At 36.0% G+C, this 23200-nt stretch overlaps 3 protein-coding genes and 1 long non-coding RNA gene across 7 annotated transcripts; 1 reads left to right on the top strand and 3 right to left on the bottom strand.

Annotated features, from left to right (window-relative positions):
* Positions 1 to 365: 365 nt before the first annotated feature.
* Positions 366 to 8494, top strand: LOC128012926 (BCLAF1 and THRAP3 family member 3). Of its 3 annotated transcripts, none has more exons than XM_052595523.1 (11): positions 369 to 614; positions 1620 to 1663; positions 1754 to 2275; positions 2617 to 3300; positions 6318 to 6487; positions 6597 to 6735; positions 6928 to 6985; positions 7068 to 7198; positions 7395 to 7491; positions 7570 to 7687; positions 7906 to 8494. In XM_052595523.1, the coding sequence occupies exons 2-10, from the start codon at positions 1626 to 1628 to the stop codon at positions 7666 to 7668; spliced, it is 1938 nt and encodes a 645-aa protein (XP_052451483.1). In that variant the 5' UTR covers positions 369 to 614; positions 1620 to 1625; the 3' UTR covers positions 7669 to 7687; positions 7906 to 8494. The 3 variants fall into 3 exon arrangements, 2 of the variants coding, with proteins under 2 accessions (XP_052451483.1, XP_052451482.1); XM_052595522.1 differs by having other exon boundaries at positions 371 to 614; positions 7570 to 7676; XR_008183212.1 differs by lacking the exon at positions 7906 to 8494 and having other exon boundaries at positions 366 to 614; positions 7068 to 7267; positions 7570 to 7622.
* Positions 8495 to 8508: 14 nt separating this feature from the next.
* Positions 8509 to 14099, bottom strand: lipib (lipase, member Ib). The gene is made up of 10 exons (XM_052595524.1): positions 14013 to 14099; positions 11630 to 12006; positions 11435 to 11543; positions 11245 to 11346; positions 10922 to 11011; positions 10571 to 10738; positions 9494 to 9583; positions 9296 to 9404; positions 9035 to 9208; positions 8509 to 8949 (listed from the first exon to the last, which is right to left on the bottom strand). The coding sequence occupies exons 1-10, from the start codon at positions 14062 to 14064 to the stop codon at positions 8874 to 8876; spliced, it is 1347 nt and encodes a 448-aa protein (XP_052451484.1). The 5' UTR covers positions 14065 to 14099; the 3' UTR covers positions 8509 to 8873.
* Positions 14100 to 15326: 1227 nt separating this feature from the next.
* zgc:112408 (uncharacterized protein LOC550260 homolog) lies at positions 15327 to 23100 on the bottom strand. Its single transcript, XM_052595814.1, has 7 exons — positions 23004 to 23100; positions 22795 to 22901; positions 22552 to 22621; positions 22380 to 22462; positions 22034 to 22237; positions 21632 to 21766; positions 15327 to 15710 (listed from the first exon to the last, which is right to left on the bottom strand). Exons 1-7 carry the CDS (start codon positions 23098 to 23100, stop codon positions 15522 to 15524), a joined length of 885 nt encoding a protein of 294 aa, XP_052451774.1. The 3' UTR covers positions 15327 to 15521.
* Positions 16429 to 19378, bottom strand: LOC128012930 (uncharacterized). Of its 2 annotated transcripts, none has more exons than XR_008183213.1 (4): positions 19239 to 19378; positions 19015 to 19150; positions 18591 to 18725; positions 16429 to 17773 (listed from the first exon to the last, which is right to left on the bottom strand). It is a non-coding gene; the product is annotated as an uncharacterized LOC128012930 (long non-coding RNA). The 2 variants fall into 2 exon arrangements; XR_008183214.1 differs by having other exon boundaries at positions 19278 to 19357.
* Positions 23101 to 23200: the final 100 nt, after the last annotated feature.

Consider the following 23200-nt stretch of genomic DNA (forward strand, 5'->3'; position numbering starts at 1 on the left):
AATTTTTTTTTTTTGTGAATCACCTTTTATATTTTCTCTCTTTAATGAATCGTTTTGTTTCATGATAGATAGGTTGATGGATGCTTTTTTAATTTTTATATACACATTCAATTAAATTACATATAAAATATAATTTAAAAAGTCATAGACAAGTTAACGTTTAAAATACGTGCCAACGTGACAAATTCTAAGTAATCACAAAAAAAATTTTAATTATATGATGATTTAGAAATATTTGATTAGGAGGATATTCCTGTGAACGGTCAAAATGTGTTTTATTTTTATTTTTTTACATGGGGGTTACAATCTACAAAAGTGTCTGTAGGGGCCAGTGTCGTTCACATAGGCAGGTCGTTCACTGTGAGCTGCTGCTGAAAACCAACGAGGCAGTCACTGATTCTCTTCCGGGTCAAGCTTGTGTATGGGTCAGGATGGTCGTGTGAAAAAAAACACAAATATCAGCAATCCACCAATATTTGAGTCATCGTTCTGATCATTTTAGCTCTTCATGCTGTGATGTAATTCACCGTGCGACAGTTTGTTCCTTTCTTTCGCGAGAAACTGGTATTTTGGTGGACGCATCGTCTAGCAGAGCGTGGAAGCCGTTTCGCGGGGTATGTGAGGCTAACGTAGCGTACATTACTTACTGGTATTTTATTCTATAAATTATGTTCATATTAAAACGTGTTTCTCTATAAATGTGTTTTATGCCATACTCGAGTATCACCGTCGATCTCAGGTCATTTTGTGCTGCGTAGGACTATTAAATGGTTCATCTGAGAAATGTTGAGGAATGTTAATTATTAACGTAATGTTAGTTAGTGGAGTGAGTTACCGTTTCATTTGGAGTGCTTTTGCAATCTCTTCTTTATGTATGAGCATTAAGTGGCAGTATTGGTAGCAATTGTTTTCTGGTGCTTATAATAGAGTTTTTATAGTTTACCCCTTAAGTCATTTGCGATAGTTTTACTACAGTAACGCCTACTGCACTCGATATGGTATTTTATAAATGTATTTTTTGTATTTAATTTGGGGTGGGGTTTCTGTCAATGAAGTCTGGTAATAATTGAATTTTTATTTGAATTCCAGGCTTTTGCTCCACTGAAAGCATGATTTAGGTACTAATAAGGATAATAATTTAAATGTATTAATTTCACTACTTGACAAAAATGGAAAATTCTCGCATAAATATCTATATTAAAACAAATAATAATAATAAAACAAAATCTTAAAAGCAATCAGGAGTGACCAGAAAAAAATAATAGAAAATCATGCATATTTACTGCCTGGTCATAATGTTCCGAAACGTCAAAATACGTTATAGATAAGTTTGTTTAAACTTCTTATGACCACATTCAGTGCGTATTTCATGTTTATAATTCATATAAACCTGAGTTTTATATTTAACACACAAAAGAGGAATTTTAAAAAGGGTGTGTGTGTATATATATATATATATATATATATATATATATATATATATATATATATATATGCGCCATTTTGTGCTGTTGTATTTTGATGAAAAACAACTATGTTAAAACGTCGGTAAATTCTCAGAATGGAGACCTCGGTTGCATAAATTTGGTCTCATGGCTAACAGTTTCTTGTTTTTCAAGGAAACAATGTCACGTCCGCGTTCGAGATCTCCCTTGTATTCAAGGTATTTAATCTAAAGTCGGTGTTACAAAAAACTTGTTGTTGTTGCATTGCTGGTTATTAACAGCTTCTTGAACCTCTCGAATATTAACAGAATCCCAACTATTCATGGGAGGAGAGCAGAAGGATTATATGATAACCAGATACATTCATCGGTACAGTCTGATGCGTGGAGAAAACCTGAATATGGTAACAAAGTAGAAAGTAGCACACATTGGAACAAAGATCAAGGAGAGCAACATGTCGACCACTGGGCCAATTTAATTGATGCGATAGAGCATGCTCAAAAAAGAGAGGCTTCACCTACGACCAGATACCACATGCAGGGAGATGAAGAAAGGCCACCAAATTCTCCAAGGAGACTGCCTAGGGAAAGGTTACCTTCCCCCGATCACACACATTTTGGTGTTGAAGAGCGCTACAGGAAGCCATCACCAGGCTGGAACAAGAATGAAGGCGTTGATAAGGAGCTCAGTTCACAACATAACCACAGAGAGTCGAGGGAAAGGTCTTATCCAAGACATCCCGAAGGAAGAAGACAGGACAGGATGGATTATGGATATCATAATGAAGAATATGGCGGTCAATATCAAGAAAGGGGCTCCCTTTCAGCGAGGTACAAGAAAGCATTTCTTTCCTCGATTCATATGTCTGACGTGGATGGAGAGGAACGAAGAAAAGAAGAAAGGATTCAGTCACTTCTTTTGATAAATGTTTTTCTAATTACATCTGTTATATTTAATCTTTAATCTTACATTTTAGTCAGTAATGTATTTAATAAATGTAATTTTTTATTTTTAACTTTTGTTTTTTGAGATTAGTTTGTTAATTCTCATTATCATCAATTGGAATATATAGATCCTGTTAATTTTACTGTTCATTAAAACCTTGTTAGTAACTTTATTATTGTAATTTAATTCTAATCTTAGACAAATGTTACTTGCTTTCTTAATACAGGTCATCAAAGTCAGATTATAGGGAGCATCAACCTCCTTCTGAAGGACTTGCAGATTTTGGTCTGCAGGATGAGTTTGTTGAGCATCACAGGGGCTACAGCCCCCGCCGTGCACCTGTCATTGTGGAACACGATCATGGAATTGCAAAACAGGTTTCAAGGAACCGCGATCCCCCCAAAACGAGTGGCAATCTGTGGAGTAGAGACCCACCTGGGACAAGTGAAACCCAGAGGAATCGTGATCGAGATAGAAGAGATCAAGCCTATCATACGCGTACCTTACAAGATAGACATGGCGGACGACCAAATAGTAATCCCAAAGAGGAATCGAGAAAGAACTACTCTTCTTATGGAAGAGAAACTCAAGGAAGAGAGCGCTCAAGACACATGGATCAACCTAGAATGGAGTCACACTCAAGAGACTCAGAACCACAGAGGGAAATGGATTTAAGGGATGTGAGGGATGTTGATTTGAGGAAAAGAGAAAGAGAACCTACCCCCGATTGGGAGGAAGAGAGATCGCAAAGGAATCATGGAAGGATGATGGGGCAAGGAGTGGTTCGCCAAAGAGCTCCGTATCACAAGAAGCCAAACACTAATGTTGGTCCAGCACCTAGAATGGATTTCAGTGAACAGGAGACCCTCAAGATCAAGGTGGACATGAGTCGCCCCGTTGGGCCAAGCAGGTATAGTATCATTGTCGTACCACTTTTGGTTATGGTCAAAAGTTCATGCCTCTTTTCTATGTCCACTGTCCCCACACCATGAAGACAAGAAGAACAAAAATCTACAGGTTGTGAACATCAGGAAGATTCAATGGAAAGTGTGGAGTTGGAACCAGAAAACCCATTAATGGGCTGTTTTGTGTCTTATCATCGTGTACATGGGTATTGAAGATCATACTAAAATATGATCACTGCAAGAATAATCTTCAATCAAGCTTCCCAGGATATCCAGGGCATCCCTATGAAAAGCTTTAAAAAAGGAAAGGATTTTAAGGATATTTGGATGTATTCATCTGGTACTTTTGTGTTGGCACACAAATTAATGTCTTGTTCAAGCAGATGTTCGGATGTGAAAGCTACTCAACATCAGTAATAGGGAAAATGGACTACTTCAAGGCCCTGACGTGGCTGATGCATCCTAAAATGGGACCAACAGGAGAAGGATGCTACTGGTGATCATTCACAAGAAAAGGGTTACATATATGGAGAAATTCCAAACTCTGTACAAATCCCAGATTGCATAAAAAGATGCGATATTCAAGATATTGCAGTGTGCTATTTTTTTGCGTGTCTTAACATGTGAATGTTTGTTCTATGGAGAAGATGTGATATGGATTACCTTTCATCTTCACTCTTCATTTAAATGGAAGTCACAGGACCAAATCACCAGGTTGGGTGTAAATCCTGTTGAAAAGACATCTTTCTGCTGTTAATTCGTTCAAATTAATGGTTCATCAGATGGCTGAAGTACTAGACTGGAATTACATGGATCTCAGCTTGATTTGGTTATGGACCATTGGTTAAGGATGATGTTCTCCACCAGTTAGCCCAGGCAAAAGAAAATCAGTCCACCTTTTTTCATTCCCATTTCGGCTGTTCAATAAGGTGTCTCCACCAAAATACCAGTGGCCCACAGGGTTTGAGCTCTTCTACTTTTAAAGCGGTATTGACTACAGGTAAGTCAGCAACCATACAATCGAATTGAAGTTGAGTAGGTATGCGCAAGTTTTCCAGATGTCTACGTCATTCAGATTGTTTGCGGCTTCAGATTGATTTCCTTGTGGGGGAACAAGTATGGCCATGTTCGAGACGAAAAAGATGAGGCTGAAAGGAAAAACCATCACAAAACATCGGATTTAAATCATTTGATTTATTTGTTGATTGTTTTTACCATGGGAAGAAACTGCATATGCAGAAAAGTCTGAAGCAGATGCCCATAGACACAGATTTTTTTGATCACTAACCTGCATTTGATGATAACTCTCATTCAGCAATCACCCATTCTGCATTGAGTGAGTACAGGAACATGTAGATGGAGCAAAGATGCTTGGGTTGAAGAAGACATGATGTTTCCATTGCATCGAAGCCACAGCTATCAATTCACAATGAAAAAACAAAACGAAGAATATTCTATTCATGGACATTGCAACAGGAACATTTTGAAGCCTTTTTGTATTTACTCATTTGGAAGACACCTCTATCCAGAGATTTATGTAAACAGTGCCTTCAAGATCGACATTTTGTGTTCCCTGCCAAACAACCTATGACCTTGGCATTGTTAGCACCATACATAACCAGATGATCTACTGGACCTCATTCTGGATTTTGTTTCCATATTTGGATTTTGGATTAGAAAGTCATCCCATTGTATCAGTAAGTGAAGAGAACTCTCTAGGCATGGCTATTTGCAAGATTAAGAATTTTTTGCCAAGTTTCCTAAATATGTATCCATTACGTTAAGGGTTTTTTAACAAGCATTTGGCAATGAAGAAAATTGAAGACCCAAAGTGGCAACTGCAAATTTAACAATAATACCTGCTTCCAGATGAACTTGTTTGAAGCAACTGCCAACAGACATTTAATTTCTTCCCCAAGACAGTCAAGCAGCAAGATTTGCTTATGAGATATACATAGAAATGATTTGACATATGCCAAGGAAAAATATGCAATCATTGCTGAAATTGGAGGGTGTCTAATTTTATTCAGCAAGAAGAAGGATCTGTGAAGACACCAACTTAACCGGAGATCTTCAAAACTCTCTTCTAGAAGTTGCCTAAAGTTGATGCCATCGCTCCCATACTTGAAGATCTAAGGTCACTCAAGCTCACCAATCAAGATATTGCACTGCAAGAATTTTTTTTTGACCGGTTCTATTGTTCGCCATGTGTTGACACCATGAAACAAATGAGTTTATTGAAGGATCCTCTGAATGGAAACACGCAATGACAGTGAGAGGAGAGGCATGAACTTGCCATATTTATTACGACCTGAAATTTTTATTATGCGTTATTCAATTATTTATTTAGTGATATGGTATTTAAATGAAGGTTGAGCCAACCCAAATTTTAGGTTTGTCCCAAATGGCATACTAATGCATTTTTTTTAATGACATTTTGTAGTTTAAATAGTGTGGGTTGTGTTCACACTGAAAATTCCAAAAGGAAAAAGTGGAATGTTGGACAAACTTCATGCACTCACCGTCTCCGCTTTAATTACATAGAAAAGGGGCTTGCGCTATCAGTCACTGTTTATGAATGAAATAACTTTTATAAAATTCAAATAGACATTGAGTGAACAAAAATTATGAATTGCTAAAACTTATATCTGAATAGTTTGCGCCTACTTTTTATTCACTTGGTACAATTCAGTACAATTCAGTTTAAATTTTCTGAAAAAGAGAACAATTTTAATTTCGTGGCAAGAGACGTCTTAGATTAATAGAAGTAGTGCTGGAAAATTTCTAGATGAAAGGGATTACATGACAGGTAAAGGGCCAATTGTTTTGCATTAAAATAAATATTGCAGTGTTTATGGATAATCTCCAACTTTCTTACTGAACTTTTGTACCAGAACTTTGTACTTTGCTATTCCAATTTATATTCATTCATAAGTGTTGTCATCTGATTAATGTGTTAAAAAGGATAATTTTAATGGAATGGGACCTTATATCTCTGTATATCATGTGACCTCTTGTTCAGTCATTTAGGATATTCTTCAGATAGACAGTTATCACTTGACTTAGTCAATGTGGGTCGACAACGCCTTGATTTCCTTCCCATGCTGGAGCATTCTGGAACTTACAGGGAATCAGCAGTGCATTCTGGGACATTTGCCCAAGAGATCATCACCCTTGTGCACCAAGTTAAAGGTCAGTAACCAATGGATTAGCTTGGCAGTATATTGTGTATCTTAGAATGAGCTTATCTTACGTACCAAAGAGTTGATTTTGGTGAAGTGTTTGCTTATTTGTTTTGCAGAAAACTACTTTAGGGGCCAAGGCATCACACTTAATGAACGTTTTGCAACTGAACAGTATTATTCACTCCAAGATGGCTTTAAAGAGGCAGAAGAAGAACAGGATGAGGAGATGGGAAACGTGAGACCAGTCATGAATAGGTACACTGGATAGTTACGTTTTTGTTTTAATTCATATTAGTGGGGCTTGCAATGGTAAGCATCACTTTTATTTATATTTGGGGTTAATGTTTTCATTTATGATTAAAGATTTAATAACCCCCAATCCTAAATTGGAAATTTTCTCCACACCATTTGCGATACAAGCATGAAAATTCTGTTATTTTATTTCAGGCAACACAGAATGCCTTCATCAGAAACTCAGATCTTCTGCAATATAGGGCCAGATCCAGTAAGTTGCCCTTTATGTAGGTCCATCAATATCAAATAAAATATTAAATGTATGTTGGTACAAATTAGAAATGTTTTGCTAGCTTCAGAGACGACAGCTTGTCCCAGACCCTGGTGACCTCAGATATGACCTGGAGCGAAGAAGACAACAGCGAATGGAGGGTGTGAAGATCACCATTGCTGGGGGACACTTTGCTCCAGTGGCTCCTGAGGGGTATGGAATGTGAAGTGTTCCTGTTAGCTGTCTTCAGACCAACTTTTAATATTATTGCTATGCATTCAGGTGCCATGCCAATATTTTTGATTTACATAATTATGGTCTGGTTCCATATACTGTACAGGGCTTAGCCTAAGCCAGGATTAGGCCATAGTTCAATTAGCAATTTTCTATTGCTGTTGTCTTTCCAAAGTCAAGAGAGTGAGCCTCTCTATGTGAGAGATGATCCTGATGAAGCGAATGAGAACTTTATGTGGTTGGAACAAAACCACGAGCATCAAAGGCAGTGGGTGAGTTGTTGTTGATGTGAAACATGTCTATTTTTAAGAGTATAATTGTTCTTACCATGACTCATTTTGGTCCTTCAGGATGGTCCTCGTCAAAGAATGCCAGTACCTAAAAGACAGAACCTCAATCCGCGGGGGAACTTCAGTCGGAAAAGCAGACCGCGGGGACGGAGGACTTGAAATAAGTGGTGAGGAAAATGTATTTAATTACATTATGATTATGTATGTTTAGATAAATATGTATTTATAACTTTTTGGACTAATATATATTTATACATTATTTCTCTGAATTTCAAACACAAGTATTATATATTTATACATTATTTCTCTGAAGTTCAAACACAAGTATTTGATGTAGTTAAAATCTGGTGCGTTATTTTTCTGACCTCTCTATTTTATTTTGTCTGTTACCTGCAGGTGGCAGTGCATGAGAAGAAAGTCGTCAATTCAACCCTGAGGTCACGTGTTCGCACCAGTGTTTTTTTTATATATATATATATATATATATATGAGAACCACTAAGACCTTGATTCAAGGTCCACTGCTTCTCCACATTTGGTGGATCTTTTTCATCCATTTTTAATTCACCCGTTACCATTTGTTTGATTTACGGAAATTGATTGTAAAGATTATTTGATTTGAAGATGGAAACAAATATAAATGGGGCACCTCATTGGGCAAGTTAAAGTGATAAAGCTTAATTATCTCCTTGCCCTGCTCTCATCCTGAAATAATGCTATTCTACATTATCAGTGGAGTAACTACAGTTTAGTTTTTGATTTGATATTCCACAATATTTACAATTTATACAGTATGTAAATTGAATTGCTAATTGAATTTTGAAATTCAATTGCCATTTCATAGCAGTACACAACACATGGATAGTTTTGCTTTTATACTAAAACACAGTCTTTTGTCATATCTACATATGACAAAATCTGATGTATCCTGCTGTGTAAACTTGGAAGTAGAAAATAAAATCTATTTGTGGAAAATTGTTCTCAAATTAAGCTTCAGCTGTTTTCAGTCCACATAATTTATTTTACAAAAGAATGCAAAAGCTGTACATGTAAAACATCTTTACAGTAGATTATTTGGTTCATACAGTATAACAATTTTACACTAGTACAATCACAGAAAAGGCACTAAAAGTTTTTAACTGTTTAGATGCTTTGAAATGTCTGTAATAGTTCAGGCGTTTCAATGTGATTTTCTACAGATGAAATTAATTACAGGGCAACAGTTTGAAAAACACCTCAGCATTCTCCTCCAAAATATTGTCATATCAACACATTGGTGGCATGTTGGGTAAAGGAGCACTCACCATAATGAAATGCCTGTTTTAGCTCAGATAAGTGTTTCAATTTAATATTCTACAGATGACATTAATCACAAGGCAACGGTTTAAAAGACATCTCAGCATTCTCCTCCAAAATAATGTCATATCGACACATTAGTGGCCTGTTGGGCAAAGAAGCACACACCATAATTAAATGCCTTTTTTGTTGAGCATGCATTACTCAGAAAAGTATTTGTAGTTACTCACCTGTTTGGATTTTCAAGTGGGGTTATACGAATACGAAGCAGCCTTATCTTGTATCGAGGTCCAATCATATTCCCAGTGACAATCCGTAAAGAGATTTTCTGAATTGGATATAAATCCTCATCAAACTGTGCCAGTATTCGAGTGGATGTATACTGCTCAAACCTTAACAGCTTACTAACAAAAACATACAAAACAACCATTACATGATGACAAGTCAAAGATGAATGGATCTATAGAATCGCATTATTACAGTTTACGTACGTATCCATCTGGGACTCGATTACGTTTTTGCCATTGTACAGTCGGAGTATGACCACCCCCCAGCGCAGAAACTGGTTCCAGGTAACTAGGTCCACTCTGTAACTTGTCTCTGTTAAAATGAGAAATCAGAATATTGCACAAACCCCTTTTGAGAAAACAACTTCTGCAATTAGCCGTTCTAGAGCTGCTAGAACTCACTGTTGTAGGGGAGCTCAGCCGTAGTTGAGAAATATGCTCTTGTTTGCCCCAACCTCAAGAGTGTATCCCTCCACTGGCTCATGTCATAACCTAAAGATAGAGATAATAGAAGTTAATCTTACATTATAAACAGCTAGTGCCAGTCCAAAACTCTTGATAGTGTGACAGCACTATGACTTTTTTGTATCACTCGCTTGGTTTGTCTATGTTTGGTTGTAACTGCTGGCTCAAAAAAAATAAAGAAAAAAATTATAAATTAGAAACAAAAATATAACTGTTTTATTACATAATCCTTCAGAAATGCTTTCTGAACGAAGCTCAAGACACATTTCTTATTATCGGTGTTGAAAACGGTTGTGCTGCTTAATATATGTTTTCTTTAATAGAAAGTTCAAAAGAACAGTTTAAATAATCTTTTGTAACATAAAAGTGCTTTCTCTTTTGATCTAATAATGCATATTTTCTAAATAAAAGTATTAATTTATTTTTAAAAATCGCTTTGTGATTCCAACAGTAGGTGGGGACAAGCAGCTGATTAGGCTGATGTTTACTAATAAAAACATACAAAACAACCATTACATGATGACAAGTCAAAGATGAATGGATCTATACAATCTCATTATTACAGTTTATGTATGTATCTGTCTGGGACTCTATTACATTTTTGCCATTGTACAGTCGGAGTATGACCACCCGCCTGCACAGAAACGGTGCAACTTTTTTGGAGCAATATTTCTTGGGCACTTTTCCATTGAGAATGGTTAAAAAATGTATATGTTTTTTAGATTGGTCGTGGGCCCTGTGTCTCATTTTGTTGCCCAATGATGGAAGCATTGCCCAAAGTTGCCCTGTGTATCATTTTTTACACTGATTTTTTTTCAGTGTAATTTGTTAGGAAATGTTTTCATCGGCTGAAAAAAAGAAGGCTGGCAGTACCTGGCAATATTGTGTCTAAAATGTAAGTAACCCTGTATATTCATTTCTTTATTGAACTGTTGTTTATATCACACTTGGAGTGTTTACTCAGTATTCATATTTGCATTTATTGTGGTTAGTTACAAAATGTATTGCTTTTACCCAGAACAGGACAGGAAGCAGGCTTGAAGGTCTCACATTGTAAACATTGACCACTGAGGAAGTCGCTGTATGAGGAACACGGATATGCCATAAGTTTACAGGTGTGATTCAGAGCGCACAGGTACAGGAAAACAGACCTCTGATGATCACACACAAAATACGATTTCCCTGGAGAAGAGAAGGAATGAGATTACATTTTAGCTCTATTAGCACAACCTTGTAATTAACTCAATCCCATCTTAATTAATCAGCCATCTTTTTGAATTTGGTTTGTAACATTCTGTATGAGATATTTCATTACATCAGATTTCAACCCTGACCTTTCCCAAATGTTAATCTTAATTTACTGACCTGAGAAGATGGTCTTGGGACATCCAGGCTGATCTAATCCTCCATTGGCATAGAAATCAATATGGCCATGGGTTCCTCTAAGGCCAAAAGCTGCCACAGGAAACAATGCTTGAGCGTGGGATTCTTAGGCTATGTTTGGCACACTATGTAATACTATTTTAGTAGATTATACTGTGCACAGTGTGCAAGATTTTCAGTATGCATGGAATACTTGAATGACCTTCCACACATGCAAAAATGTGAAATATACAACAAAAATTTATCTTTTTTAATTTTTTTATTCTGTGATTTCAGTAGCATGTCCTTAAATTCATTATACTTACAATTCATATCTGTGTGCAGCACATCTACAAACTGGGCATCAGTTGGATCAAGGCGTTCCTCAGGCGGAGCACTGGCAAACATTGGTCCTGCTGGGTCCAGACCTAGAGTTGACCAGGTGAATTATTTAGTAAACAATATTTATTGGACTGAAACAGCCGGTTTTGTTTCATTGGATTTCCTGAATTTCACCTGTGATTCTGCCCACCCGTCCTCCCAGCATTGCACCAATGAATCCAGCCACATGTGCACCCAGACTGACTCCGATCAGATGGATGGAGTCAAGGGATGCTCCCTCTTTCTGAAAGTAACACCATATTATTGATTAAATTGGCAGACATAAGCTATTTCAGAGCTGAAACGCTAATGAAAGACTACTGACCCTACCTCCATAACCTCTATGAAGCCGGTGATGTTCACAGCCGTACCCCATGTGTTGGCCACAGCCGCAAAGTAATTGAGATTTGCCGCCCCTCTGTTCCAATCCACCACCAGAATGTTCATGTCCTTCTGTGCTGCTAATAAGTGCACAATGTGGTTGATCCAGATAGGCGGTGCCCCCGTGGGCCGGTACCCATGTATGACAAAGGTAGTGGGTCTGCTTACATTAAACAGGGGTTCTTGAGTGAAGTTGTGGTGCAGGAGCTCCTGACCACACTCAAGGTTTGCACGGGTGTAGAGCAGCAGGCGCACGTACAGATAGGTCCCCATAAAAGACTCATGGAAATCCAAATCGGTGAAGTTGTCGCAATCACTGTCTTTACCTAACAACAGAAGACACTGGTTTACTGGTCTGTATTTTGGTGTATGTGTTTGTGTGAAATAGATGTTGTTGTAAACTACTGAACTGAATCATTGTCATGGATCGTTATACCTTTTTGTTTCTAGCTAGTTTTGTTTCAAATAAAAATGTACACTTAAACTAAATTTTGAAATGTTGCCGGGGCTAGTTTAAGTACTAAAATTACTAAAAGTGAAATTAATTAAAGCTCTATAGGAATATTTAAAGAAACTAATGACGTTTCAGATGCACATATAATTTTTTTTTATAATTACATGAAAATGTAAATTAATTGTAATTTATTTTTGTAATTGTAAATGTAATTTATATAAACATGAAAATGTTAATTAATGCCTGTATATCACATTATTACCAGAGCCAAAATGTTATTAAACATTTTCTTTTCTTTGTGTTTCTAATTTAGCCTTCGGTTAGCAAGCTAAGCCGCAGCTTAGCCATCTAGCTTAGCATAATACCAGTTAGCTTTTTTGATTAGTTAAAATAATATCAAAATACACTATTTTTTTTACAGGCATCAATTAGTTTTTTAAAATGTGAAGAAAAGGTCAAAAATGACTCAGAAAAGTGTAGGTAGTTCTGTGAATAGTTCTAGAATCTGCCGTAGTTGATCCTTTATAAATATTCCTGATTTTTTTAACTGGTGATAATTTTGTTCTGTACATTTTGGGGGAAAAAAATCAAAAAGGTTAATTTTATCTCTATTCTTATTTTTTCCCAATTTTGACACAGACTGATCCACAAGTAAAGTAAGGCTGGATTTTAACGGCCCAGTTCCCATTCATCTTACTGTGCATCATCTCCACTACACACATCAACATTTGATGCTTCTATTTCTCTTTACCATCAACCTGCAAAATATCCTTTTAATCAACCAGCAGATTCTTAAACCATAAATGTATCCACCTCATATTTAAGCCATGCAACCTCTCAGGTTTTCCATGTAGATTTCCGACCCTACAGGTAATCTGTGCTCTGTAATTAGCCTGCACGCAAGTCACAATTGGATCATGCTTCTATAAAAAAGCAGATCATCCCACCTCTCCTTCCACATGTTCCCCTGCCCCTCCTCTTCCCCCAGTAGAAAGATCTGAGATGATTACAGGTGTCAGTCACATGAGCTGCATGGGGTTTGTTGTATTTAACCCTCTTTCACACTGATCTGTTATGTCTGCCTTCTGCAAGCATTACTCATTACATACGTCACTGAAACAGCATTGGTAAATCCTCAAGTCCTTGGATCATTTACTGTCCTAGATACCAGAAAAAAATCTACTTATTCTTTTGACCTGATCAAAACCCCATTATGCCTGTTTCTCAACAAAGTGAATATGCACCTTTTTTTTTCCTCTATGCATTTATTAGTTTTATGTCTTGAGTCTTTGATTCCTCCAACATAAATAATGCAACAATTTGCATGGGAGACATTTAAAGTGTATTAAAATAGTTGAAATTTTGGATAAGATGCCAAATATTAACCTAAGGGTTCTTTGAGCTATTCAATAGGCCATTGGGTCTTTCAAAACCAAACAACATAAAGGTTAATGTTGTTGCAGCTCATCGCACAGCTAAATAGAATAAATGAAGACTTCAGATTGAAAAACCTCTAAGACCACCGGATTTTCTTTTTTTTAAATGGGCATTATTATCAGGCTCTTATGTTAAGGTTAAGGAAATTAACTTTCATGTTAATTAAATGGTTATTAATCAGTTATTGAATGACTTATTTCCAAAAATGTCCAATGTTGTATTCATAGGAGCCTGATATATATATATTGGTCTCCAAATACAGAATGCTGAATCAGAAATGAAAAACTTCCCAGGTTAAATATGACCATATAGTCATGACATCAATTTTTTAAAAGAAATGGCTGAATCCTTCTCTAAAAAATAAAAAGTTTCCTAATACCCAGATGATAAGAGTCAGCAGAACAAACTGTAAGCCAAATTAAATTGAATCCTCTCTCTTACCTTTACAAAGCATAAAGATGCTCGGCAAAATCAGGAAACGCCACAGTGACATTCGCACCACAAGATGTGACAGAGGTAGACGCAAGGAATATCAAGAAAACTAAGAAACAACATCGGAGTATCTGTAGTAAAGGAAAGATCCAATGGAGGAGGGGTTGTGGGCGGAGCACAGGAGATTGAATGAGATCACACATGCTCACACTGTGCTAAATGGACAGTGTGATAAGTCAACAGGCCATCTTAGGACTTCCAGAAGAGTCCAGAACATGAAAAGTAGCATTTGGTGACTTTACAGGGATAGTTCATCCAAAAAAGGAAAATTCTGTCATTTACTCACCCTCATGTTGTTTCAAACATGTCTAACTTTTTATTCTTTGTGGCATTTTTGCATTTTTCCTTGACAGGACAGTATAGATGGGGGGTGGGAACAGGAAAGCTCCACAAGAGCAAATAAATGTGAACAAATAACAAAGCTACATTTTTGAATGATCAAGTCCAACATTTTTTTGGACACTTCCATTAAAGGGCACAAGGTCACAATAAAGTGGTTCTCCTTCCAAACTCTAGTAAAAGAGCCACCTTAGCACAGATATTCATATGCATACCCTGTCAGCAAATACACGTCATTTTCATATTGCATCTATATAGAGCATTGCTATTGTAATAGTCTCCAGAGAGAAGCAATGAACCAGAATGCATTTACATCGCTTCCCTGCTGAGTGCCATAAAACTTGTTTTCTCCTAAAATGATGTTATGCATGAAATTAGCACTATCCCATATCTTGTAGCTTCAACAACCTACTTCACAACATCTTTGCATTCCCTGCAGGTCCTGTTTATGTGACTGTACAGTAGCGACAGAGTACAGAATATTTTTCTTTTAAATTCTTCATCAGTATGTATACTGGAGACAGCAGAAATGAGAGCATTATAGCAGTGTGTCATTAGGGTTCAGGGTCAGAACAGAAGCTGTTTTGTCTATGTGAATTTGAAACAGATTAGATGGCAGATTACAGTAACTACTAAACTGTCCATCCATTCCCGAATCTTATGTGGTCAATCCTATTATGTGACTCACTGATCAGGGCTCATTGTACCCATTTTTTCTGCATCAGGCTGGCGTATTAACCATTAGTCTTTTCTTATGACAGCATCAAGGGTTAACCAGTCATTCTGTCATATGATCATGTTCTCTCTGTGTGTGTACTTGTTGTTAACATAGGCTGTAGACATACACAATGAGATTTAAATCAATTTTATTCTCATACATAAAGGATTAGTTAAATGCATACAAAATAATTAGATAAAGCAGATCAGAACATAGTTTAGCCATATTATTTGATAATTTATGATTATGATATTCATGTAATAAAAAATATGTAAGAAAACATGCAAAGTGCAAAATATCTGTAATATAACCAGAATAAGGTTTGCCTATATTTAAAGCAAAGAGAAACATTGTACTGTACAAGTGATAACTGAACATTAATATATCATGCCTATATAAGGTCACCTTTTCATGAAACTAGAGATAAACTCAATAGGAAGAGGAAAGACAATAGTTGAGTTCCTTTCTGAGGAAATCTCAGTCAGCGTCTGCATGTAGCGCAGTTGAAGCGCAGACGGAGACTGTGACATCACGTCTGCTGCCTCCTTCAGTGCACGAGAGGCTTTCATTTCTCCCTCTGCTGCGATCACCTGTTCATGATAGATTAGAACACAAATATGTTCATTTAACAAAGGCAACACTTCAGGGGTCAAGCACTTCACCATGATAAACACATTCCCAATTCACAGTCTGGCCTCTGGCACACACCTTTAATTACTCCGAAATTTCCATTGAGCAAATCCAGTTTGTTTTTCCGCTGTACTGTGCCATAGTGTTATGACATAAAGACTCAGGTTTCCAGGCAACAATATGACTCACATTATTATAGTGTTTATTGAGAGAGCTCCTGCTGTATTTTAAGAGGAGGTCAGGTTAGCATCACTGAACTATTGTGAATGGATGGATGGTTAAATTAATATAAAAAAGATAAATGGTGGATGAATAAACACTGTATGACACTTTTCTTTGAAAATATAATTAAGTTCATATGTTTACATAACTCAAGATATAATGATAAATGAGAGATGATGACTACACTCTAAAAAACACTGGGTTAAAAACAACCCAAATTGGGTTGTTTTTAACACAACTGCTGGGTAAATATAGGACAGAACCCATATGGGGTTAAACTAACCCAAGAAGTTGGGTTATTAATTTTAACCCAGCAAATGGGTTGTTTTTTCTACCCAAAAATTGGTTATTTTTACAAAAATAATGGGTTAATTTGATTTCATAAATGGGTTATATTTTCAAAGGAATTTTTATTCCTTTTAACATTAAATATACCACATAATAAACAAACAGGACAACATTGTATTATCTTTATTTTTCTTTCAGCATATTACACTTTGTAATTACACTTTACCTCAACCAAAAATTCAAGAGATCATACAAAACTAAAAAAATAAAATTCCATTTATAAACAGTATTTAAAACAATTTCTTTCATTTTTATGGTTTGCCTCTGTAACTTTTCTAAACTGTAAATGTTTAGAAAAAAACATTTGAATTCATAAACTCCAAAGAACCACAAGGTTTAGTAATGCATTTAAAAAATAATTCATATTATTTTTAATCCATATGCTCATGAAATTCATGAACTCCAAAAAACCTCAAGGTTTTTTTTAAATATACAAATAAATACTTATTTTTAAATAATCCATATGCACATGAAATTAAAACTAAAATACTTTACCTCAAGAACTGTTTGTTACAAAGCACATTTGTTTTAAGTCTACATTATGGACCTGTTGTTTTAAGTCTACAAAATGAACACAAAAATAAATCTATGAAATACAACGTATTGGCAGTAAAAGATTTCTACATAAAAATGTAATTGATAATCAGTACGCATAAAGTAATACTCTTCCTCAAGCAATAAAACAGTTGTTTATACAAAAAAAAACAGAACAAAAATCTCATGTGCAAATAAAACTTAAACTAAAATGCTACCTCGTGTTCTTGAACCACTGTTTGTTCAAAGAACCTCTTATAATCTACTTGCAAGAGTGTAGTGCCCAGTGCAAAAAATTCACTGTTGGGGATTCACTTCCCTCCAACTCAAAAATATTATGAATAAACTCCCTAATATAGAAACAATGTTTCGGTTAGTTTACATCAAAAACATAAAACGATTTGAAACATACATTTACTGTCCCAATGAAGTGAAGTGAAAGTGATGTGACATTCAGCCAAGTATGGTGATCCATACTCAGAATTTGTGCTCTGCATTTAACCCATCCGAAATGCACACACACAGAGCAGTGAACACACACACACACTGTGAGCACACACCCGGAGCAATGTTCATCATTTATGCTGCGGCACCCGGGGAGCAGTTGGGGGTTCGATGCCTTGCTCAAGGGCACCTAAGTCGTGGTATTGAAGGTGGAAGAGAGCACTATACATTCACTCCTCTCACCTACAATTCCTGTCGGCCCGAGACTCGAACACACAACCCTTAAATTGCGAGTCCAACTCTCTAACCATTAGGCCATGACTTCCCCTTAAACAATAGTTCTTTGTTCCAAAGCTTCTCCTGCGAGGATGACAAATGCCCGCGACGCAATGTGTCCATTTTCAAGTTACAGGACATATGGGTAAGGTCTTGATGCTTCAGCCTGCTGGAGGTACTCCACCATATTTGTTCCAACCTAAAGGACAGATAATGCAAATGAATAAAGGTGAAACAGAATGGGAGTGTCAGTGGTGTGGGTATGGGTGGTGGGTTGGGGATTCATTCGAAACTGTTTATTCAATCAAGCAGTCTTTAGAAACAATAGGTCTTGTATAGGCAGAGCTTTGGATGAGGCAAAATACCTGAAAATTATTACAGCTTGATCTGGCCCACTTTGACAGAGCCACTGACAGGGATGCTAAGCAAGTCAAAAGAGTTTTGGTAACACTTGAAATACTTTAACTTTACTTTAATTTCTACATTTAATATTCTGCCCTACAAAAGCAAAAGACCTTAACTTGCTAGAGTGTGAAACTGAAAAAAAAAAGACTTTTTTTTTATCTGTCTAGTAAAATTAATTATAGCTAGGACACTAGAAATTTGCCAGTAAGATGTTTTAGTAATGAAAATTATCTACAGAAAAAAAAATTGTGAGCTCAGACTTATTTATCCAAGATACATTATAAATTAAATTACAAAGTTCTTATGGAGCATATCTTGTCAACATGTTACTATATATAAGACTGGAATAACGATGTTGGACATTCAGCTTTGATCACAAAAAAAAATGTTCTTAATATATTCAAATAGCAAATATTAATTTATTGTAACAATATTTCACAACATTACTATTTTTGCTGTATTTGGATCAAATAAATGCCTTTGTAAGCAGAAGAGACTTAATTTAAAAACATTTAAAAAATCATACCGATCCCAAACTTTTGAATGGTAGTGTATTCAACCTGGTGAAGTCATTAAATGATTGAAGTAAATTTCTGTAAAGTCGTACTTACAGGCTGAATGTCAATGAAAGCTTTTTTGCTTTCATCAATGCTGGGTCGGACTGTTTTTCTGCCAATTTTGTAGGGTGGAGGTAGAAGCAAAACAGGTAATAGCTAACAGCTTTAGTGCAAGATTTCCCTTTGCATCTGTAGGAAAATAATATTACATTCATCAACACTAGTAAAAACAGTAGCGAGTTGTCATTGAGAATATAAGGCCAGATTTACTAAACAGGTCAAATTAGCGTGAGTCCAAAATCCCATAAAAGTGTAGACTGAAGTGTAAAGTTGTGCTGTTGATCCACTGACAATATGCAAATAAAAAAAAACAGATTTTTTTCATCACTGCATTTCTATAGTAATCCTGACAGTACTATGGTGCAAGCTATTAGTAAATCTGGCCCATAATATCAAAATATTGTAGAAACATTTTAACCTTCTGTCATTTCTTCAGCTGTACATGAAAGCTTTGCTTCTCGCTCACAAAAAGCAAGATCCTGTCAGTATACCAGCCATTTTTCAAACAGTTTTGGGGCTTCATCTTAATGTAAAATGTGAAAGTCCTGTGCAATCTAAAAGCAAAAATAACAAAAAAAACTTCTCAAAAAAGACTTAATATAACTCATGTTACCATATGACAAAGACATTATGTTAACATACCATGCCTGAGGTAGTTAGCTGAGGAAACTCATGGAGGACCTCAAACATATTTTTCAGATGTACTGTTCCACCTGGCTGATGGGCTGTGTGTTGTTTCTCAGCCATTGTTTAATTTCCTCAGCTCTCTTCAGATATGGTTGATTCTACTGGACAAAGAAATAGCAATGCTGTTAATCAAATAGAGGCTTATGAACATTTTTTACATGTAAAAGGATTAGTTTCCATAAAAACAGAAATACTCTTCAGAGCTTTTCAACACTTTAACTAGTAAATCCTGGATGTTTCTAAACTCCATGCAAACTGATTCCTGAATTATACTGCTTAACATTTCACTTTGCTCATAATTTGCTCACAAGTCGTTCCAAACCAGTAAGACCTCCGTTCATCTTCGGAAGACAGTTTCACGGTCTCACGGGTTTGGAACAACATGAGGGTGACTTTTTAATGACATAATTTTGATTATTGGGTGAAGTAACGTTAACCCTTTAACTAAACGGGTATAACCACAATAATGTTACCGGATCTTTTTAATAATAGTAACAGCTGTTTTTTTATGGTTTATGGTCATTTTATTATGATCAATGTATGGCAATCATTCAAATTAGATGAGATAAAAGTGTCACCTCCAGCTAAAGGCTGTGGATTTGCCACCACGGACAGTCAAGAGCAGGTCTGAGGGGAAAAAACAATATATTTTAGTCCAAGATTAATTGACACTTACATGGATTTCAAATAATAATACATTTATTAAATGAATAAATGATTAGAAATGTATTTTTATTGTGAAAGAAAAAAACCGAAACGCATCAGACAGAAAAAAAATAGGTAACGTTATCTCTGGTGCTCGCAAATGCAGGATGCTTTATGATCCATCATATAATGTTAAGTGATATTTTAAAATCAGAATGGGACATTTTTGCCAATCGGTAACGATTCAATTACAAAAAGACCAATACAAACCTTTATTTCACCAGAAAAAAAGGCTGAAGTCAGTTTGTTTTTAAAATGCCCGCGACAGATGACCCAAAAATTGGGTTGTTTTGGCTTAGCACTGCATGCAGTAAGATGGGGGATGGGCAAGTCAAGGAATGCACGTTTACATCACATTGATCTCGTGGCATTGAAATTAATTGACTTAATGGACTTTGAAGTAAATTATGTCATTTAACAGTTAAGAAGAAACGTAAGACTTTGACAAAAGGGTCGTTTAACACATAAAAACTGAAGAAAACGTATTTACTATCCAGCAGGCATTACCAGCAAACCAAAACGAGCGAATCTGGCGGTGCATTTAATGTCATGTAAACGTGACTGTTGTCGCACATTTCTTTGCCTTTTTATCGCTCGTTCGCTCATTATTATGTTATGTGTGTAAATATGTTTAAAAATACATGTCAAATGTATAAATATATTGATACGAACCTTATTTCTCCAAATATTACAGCTTGTGTGTGGCATCCAACTCCACCTCGAATTCAGTCAGCCCGCGCTGCGCTGATCCTGCGCGGAGTTGATTTGACCCAATAAGCTGGGTTATTGCGTCCGAGTGGGGGAGGGGGTGCATTGATTCAGCTCTCAGTGAAAACGACCCAGAAAATAACCCAGCGGTTGGGTTACATAGAACTACCCAAAAACTACCCAAGACTGAGAAAATAACCCAAAAAATTTACCCAAATGGCTCAACCCAGCACTTGGGTAGAAAAAATAACCCAGGATTTTTTAGTGTGTAATAGATCAAATAATAGCTGCATAAGAGATATTTACATATACTGTATTTCACATGAAATAAAATTATATATATATATATATATATATATATATATATATATATATATATATATATATATATATATCACAAATCAAATTAATGTAACTGCTATTTTACTATTTTATTAATTTAGGAATTCTAATTATATTAAAATTATCATAATATATTACAATCTAATAGAAATAGAAATCTATTAATTCTTATGTGTAACTACACACACACACACACACATACACACATAGATAAAATAACCACATTAACAGTCCCAAAATATAAACATATATTGCAGATTCTGTAACAGGTATCTATTGTAAGTGGTCAGTCATCACAAATAGCAATAAAATGAGGCTAATATCTTGACCTGGAAGTGCTTTACTGGTTTGTAGGTCTTGTTTTGGAAATGTATTGGCTTTAGGGGGTTACAGTTCATTTATACTTCTGACCATACGTGAGGGGCTGCAGGTGTTCATCCACCAATCAGAGAACAGCGTGTCTCCCCAGACAGACTGAACACAAAGCTGCAAAGCTGATAAGACTAAACTTGGCAGGCTCGGCGGAACAGACAGAATAGCTTGTGTTTGTGTGTGTGAAGCATGTAACAATCTTTCAGTTCTCAGACACCCACCTTGGCTCTGGCATCTCTGGTGGCCTCGGCCTCAGCTGCCATGGCTCTCTGCAAAGTGGTGGGCAGTTTGACGTCTTTAAGCTCGACCCGTTCCACTTTGATACCCCAGTTCTTGGATGCAGCATACAGCACAGCCTGTCAAGCAAAAGATGAAACGATCCATTTTTATTTAAGGCATTTATATGCTACTATCCAGAAGAAAATGTTAAATTACACTTAAAAATAAAGATTTAAAAAATAAGGTTTCTGCAGTGATGCTATATAATAGAAGAAACATTTTGAGTTTCCCTAAAACCTTTGGTGGAATGGAAATATACCATAAATGTTAAAGGTTCTTCATTGACCTGCCAATAAGGAGTTAACAACTAAAGATTTAGTTGTTTTCAGTAAGGGTTATCTTACCTCCATCTGTTCAGACATCTCCTCACGGTCTTTTAAGATGTCTGCCAGACTCTTAGTTCCCAGCATGTTTCGTAATGTAGTCTGTGCAAGCATCTTTGTGGCATGATTAGCATTCTCCACTTTGGTAATAGAGACAGTGGGGTTAAAGACACGATAGTAGACCACTGCGTCGACCATGATTGTCACAGAGTCTTTGGTCAGCACCTGAAGAGAAAATGTGATACATATTACAGTGTAACACAATATGATATTAAACTCATAATATCACAATATGATATTAAACTCATAATATTAACTGAAAGAAAAAAAATAACAATGATTAAACACTTTCAAATTAATCACTCACCTCTTGTGGAGGGATGTCAAAAGACACTGTTCTTAAATCAACCTTTCTAAATGTGTCCACACATGGAATAATCCAGAACAAACCTTTAAAACAATTGATAAAAATAACTGCTAGTTACAATTTAGCTAAGCAAACAATTTTAAGATTGATTTTAAGAATAGTAATTAATAACCAGGTCCTTTAGCACCGCCTAGGAGTTGCCCCAATCTGAAAATAACTGCTCTTTCATATTCCTGGACAATCTTTTGACAAAAAGGAATTTAGATTAGGGATTCATATATATAAATAATAAAGAAGTTATAAGTAATTTTCAATTAATTTGATGACCTTAATGTTTATGTCAGATTTTATTGTTTGATAATAATAATAATAAAAACATTTAAGTAGGTTTTAAATTAGGTAATTTTTTTCTTACCTTCATACAAAACCAGACCGAGACAGGGAAAGTAAGAAAGACAAGGAGGAAGGAGAAGAAGGTAAGGAGGTATCCACAGAACCCAGAGCTTCTGGATTGATCACTGTCTGATTAAACACAAAAGCAAGAGGTTAGTCTCAATGGCATCAAAATGATCTGTACAAATATATTATTTTAAAAAATGAGCAAGAAATAGAAGCCCGGCAAACCTGACTGCAGTATGACTTTTGTGTCACTCTCTTCATTTGCTACAGGTTCAATTTTGTTCCTGGACATCTCGCTCGGAGAAGACAGAGCTATTGACATGGTTAGCAGTTTTAGTTTTCTGCTGGACTGATGAAATATAGTTTCAGTGAGATATTTAAGGTGATTTAAATATGTTCCCTTTTTCCACGACCGCCCATTT

The sequence above is a fragment of the Carassius gibelio genome, chromosome B24 (assembly GCF_023724105.1).
Source record: "Carassius gibelio isolate Cgi1373 ecotype wild population from Czech Republic chromosome B24, carGib1.2-hapl.c, whole genome shotgun sequence".
NCBI lineage: Eukaryota > Metazoa > Chordata > Actinopteri > Cypriniformes > Cyprinidae > Carassius > Carassius gibelio.

What these genes read in the sequence shown, in the direction of transcription:
- lipib (XM_052595524.1), bottom strand. Translation starts at nt 14,064, where the DNA reads ATGTCACTGTGGCGTTTCCTGATTTTGCCGAGCATCTTTATGCTTTGT. An exon ending in CATCTTTATGCTTTGTAAAG is followed by an intron (nt 12,007 to 14,012) that starts GTAAGAGAGAGG and finishes TTCTGTTGTTAG; the next exon opens with GTAAAGACAGTGATTGCGAC. An exon ending in ATCGAGTCCCAGATGGATAC is followed by an intron (nt 9,209 to 9,295) that starts GTACGTAAACTG and finishes TGTTTTTGTTAG; the next exon opens with TAAGCTGTTAAGGTTTGAGC.
- zgc:112408 (XM_052595814.1), bottom strand. Translation starts at nt 23,100, where the DNA reads ATGTCAATAGCTCTGTCTTCTCCGAGCGAGATGTCCAGGAACAAAATT. An exon ending in AGATGTCTGAACAGATGGAG is followed by an intron (nt 21,767 to 22,033) that starts GTAAGATAACCC and finishes TTTGCTTGACAG; the next exon opens with GCTGTGCTGTATGCTGCATC. An exon ending in CCAGAGATGCCAGAGCCAAG is followed by an intron (nt 15,711 to 21,631) that starts GTGGGTGTCTGA and finishes TATCATGAACAG; the next exon opens with GTGATCGCAGCAGAGGGAGA.
- LOC128012926 (XM_052595523.1), top strand. Translation starts at nt 1,626, where the DNA reads ATGTCACGTCCGCGTTCGAGATCTCCCTTGTATTCAAG. An exon ending in CGCCCCGTTGGGCCAAGCAG is followed by an intron (nt 3,301 to 6,317) that starts GTATAGTATCAT and finishes CCTCTTGTTCAG; the next exon opens with TCATTTAGGATATTCTTCAG. An exon ending in GCAATATAGGGCCAGATCCA is followed by an intron (nt 6,986 to 7,067) that starts GTAAGTTGCCCT and finishes ATGTTTTGCTAG; the next exon opens with CTTCAGAGACGACAGCTTGT.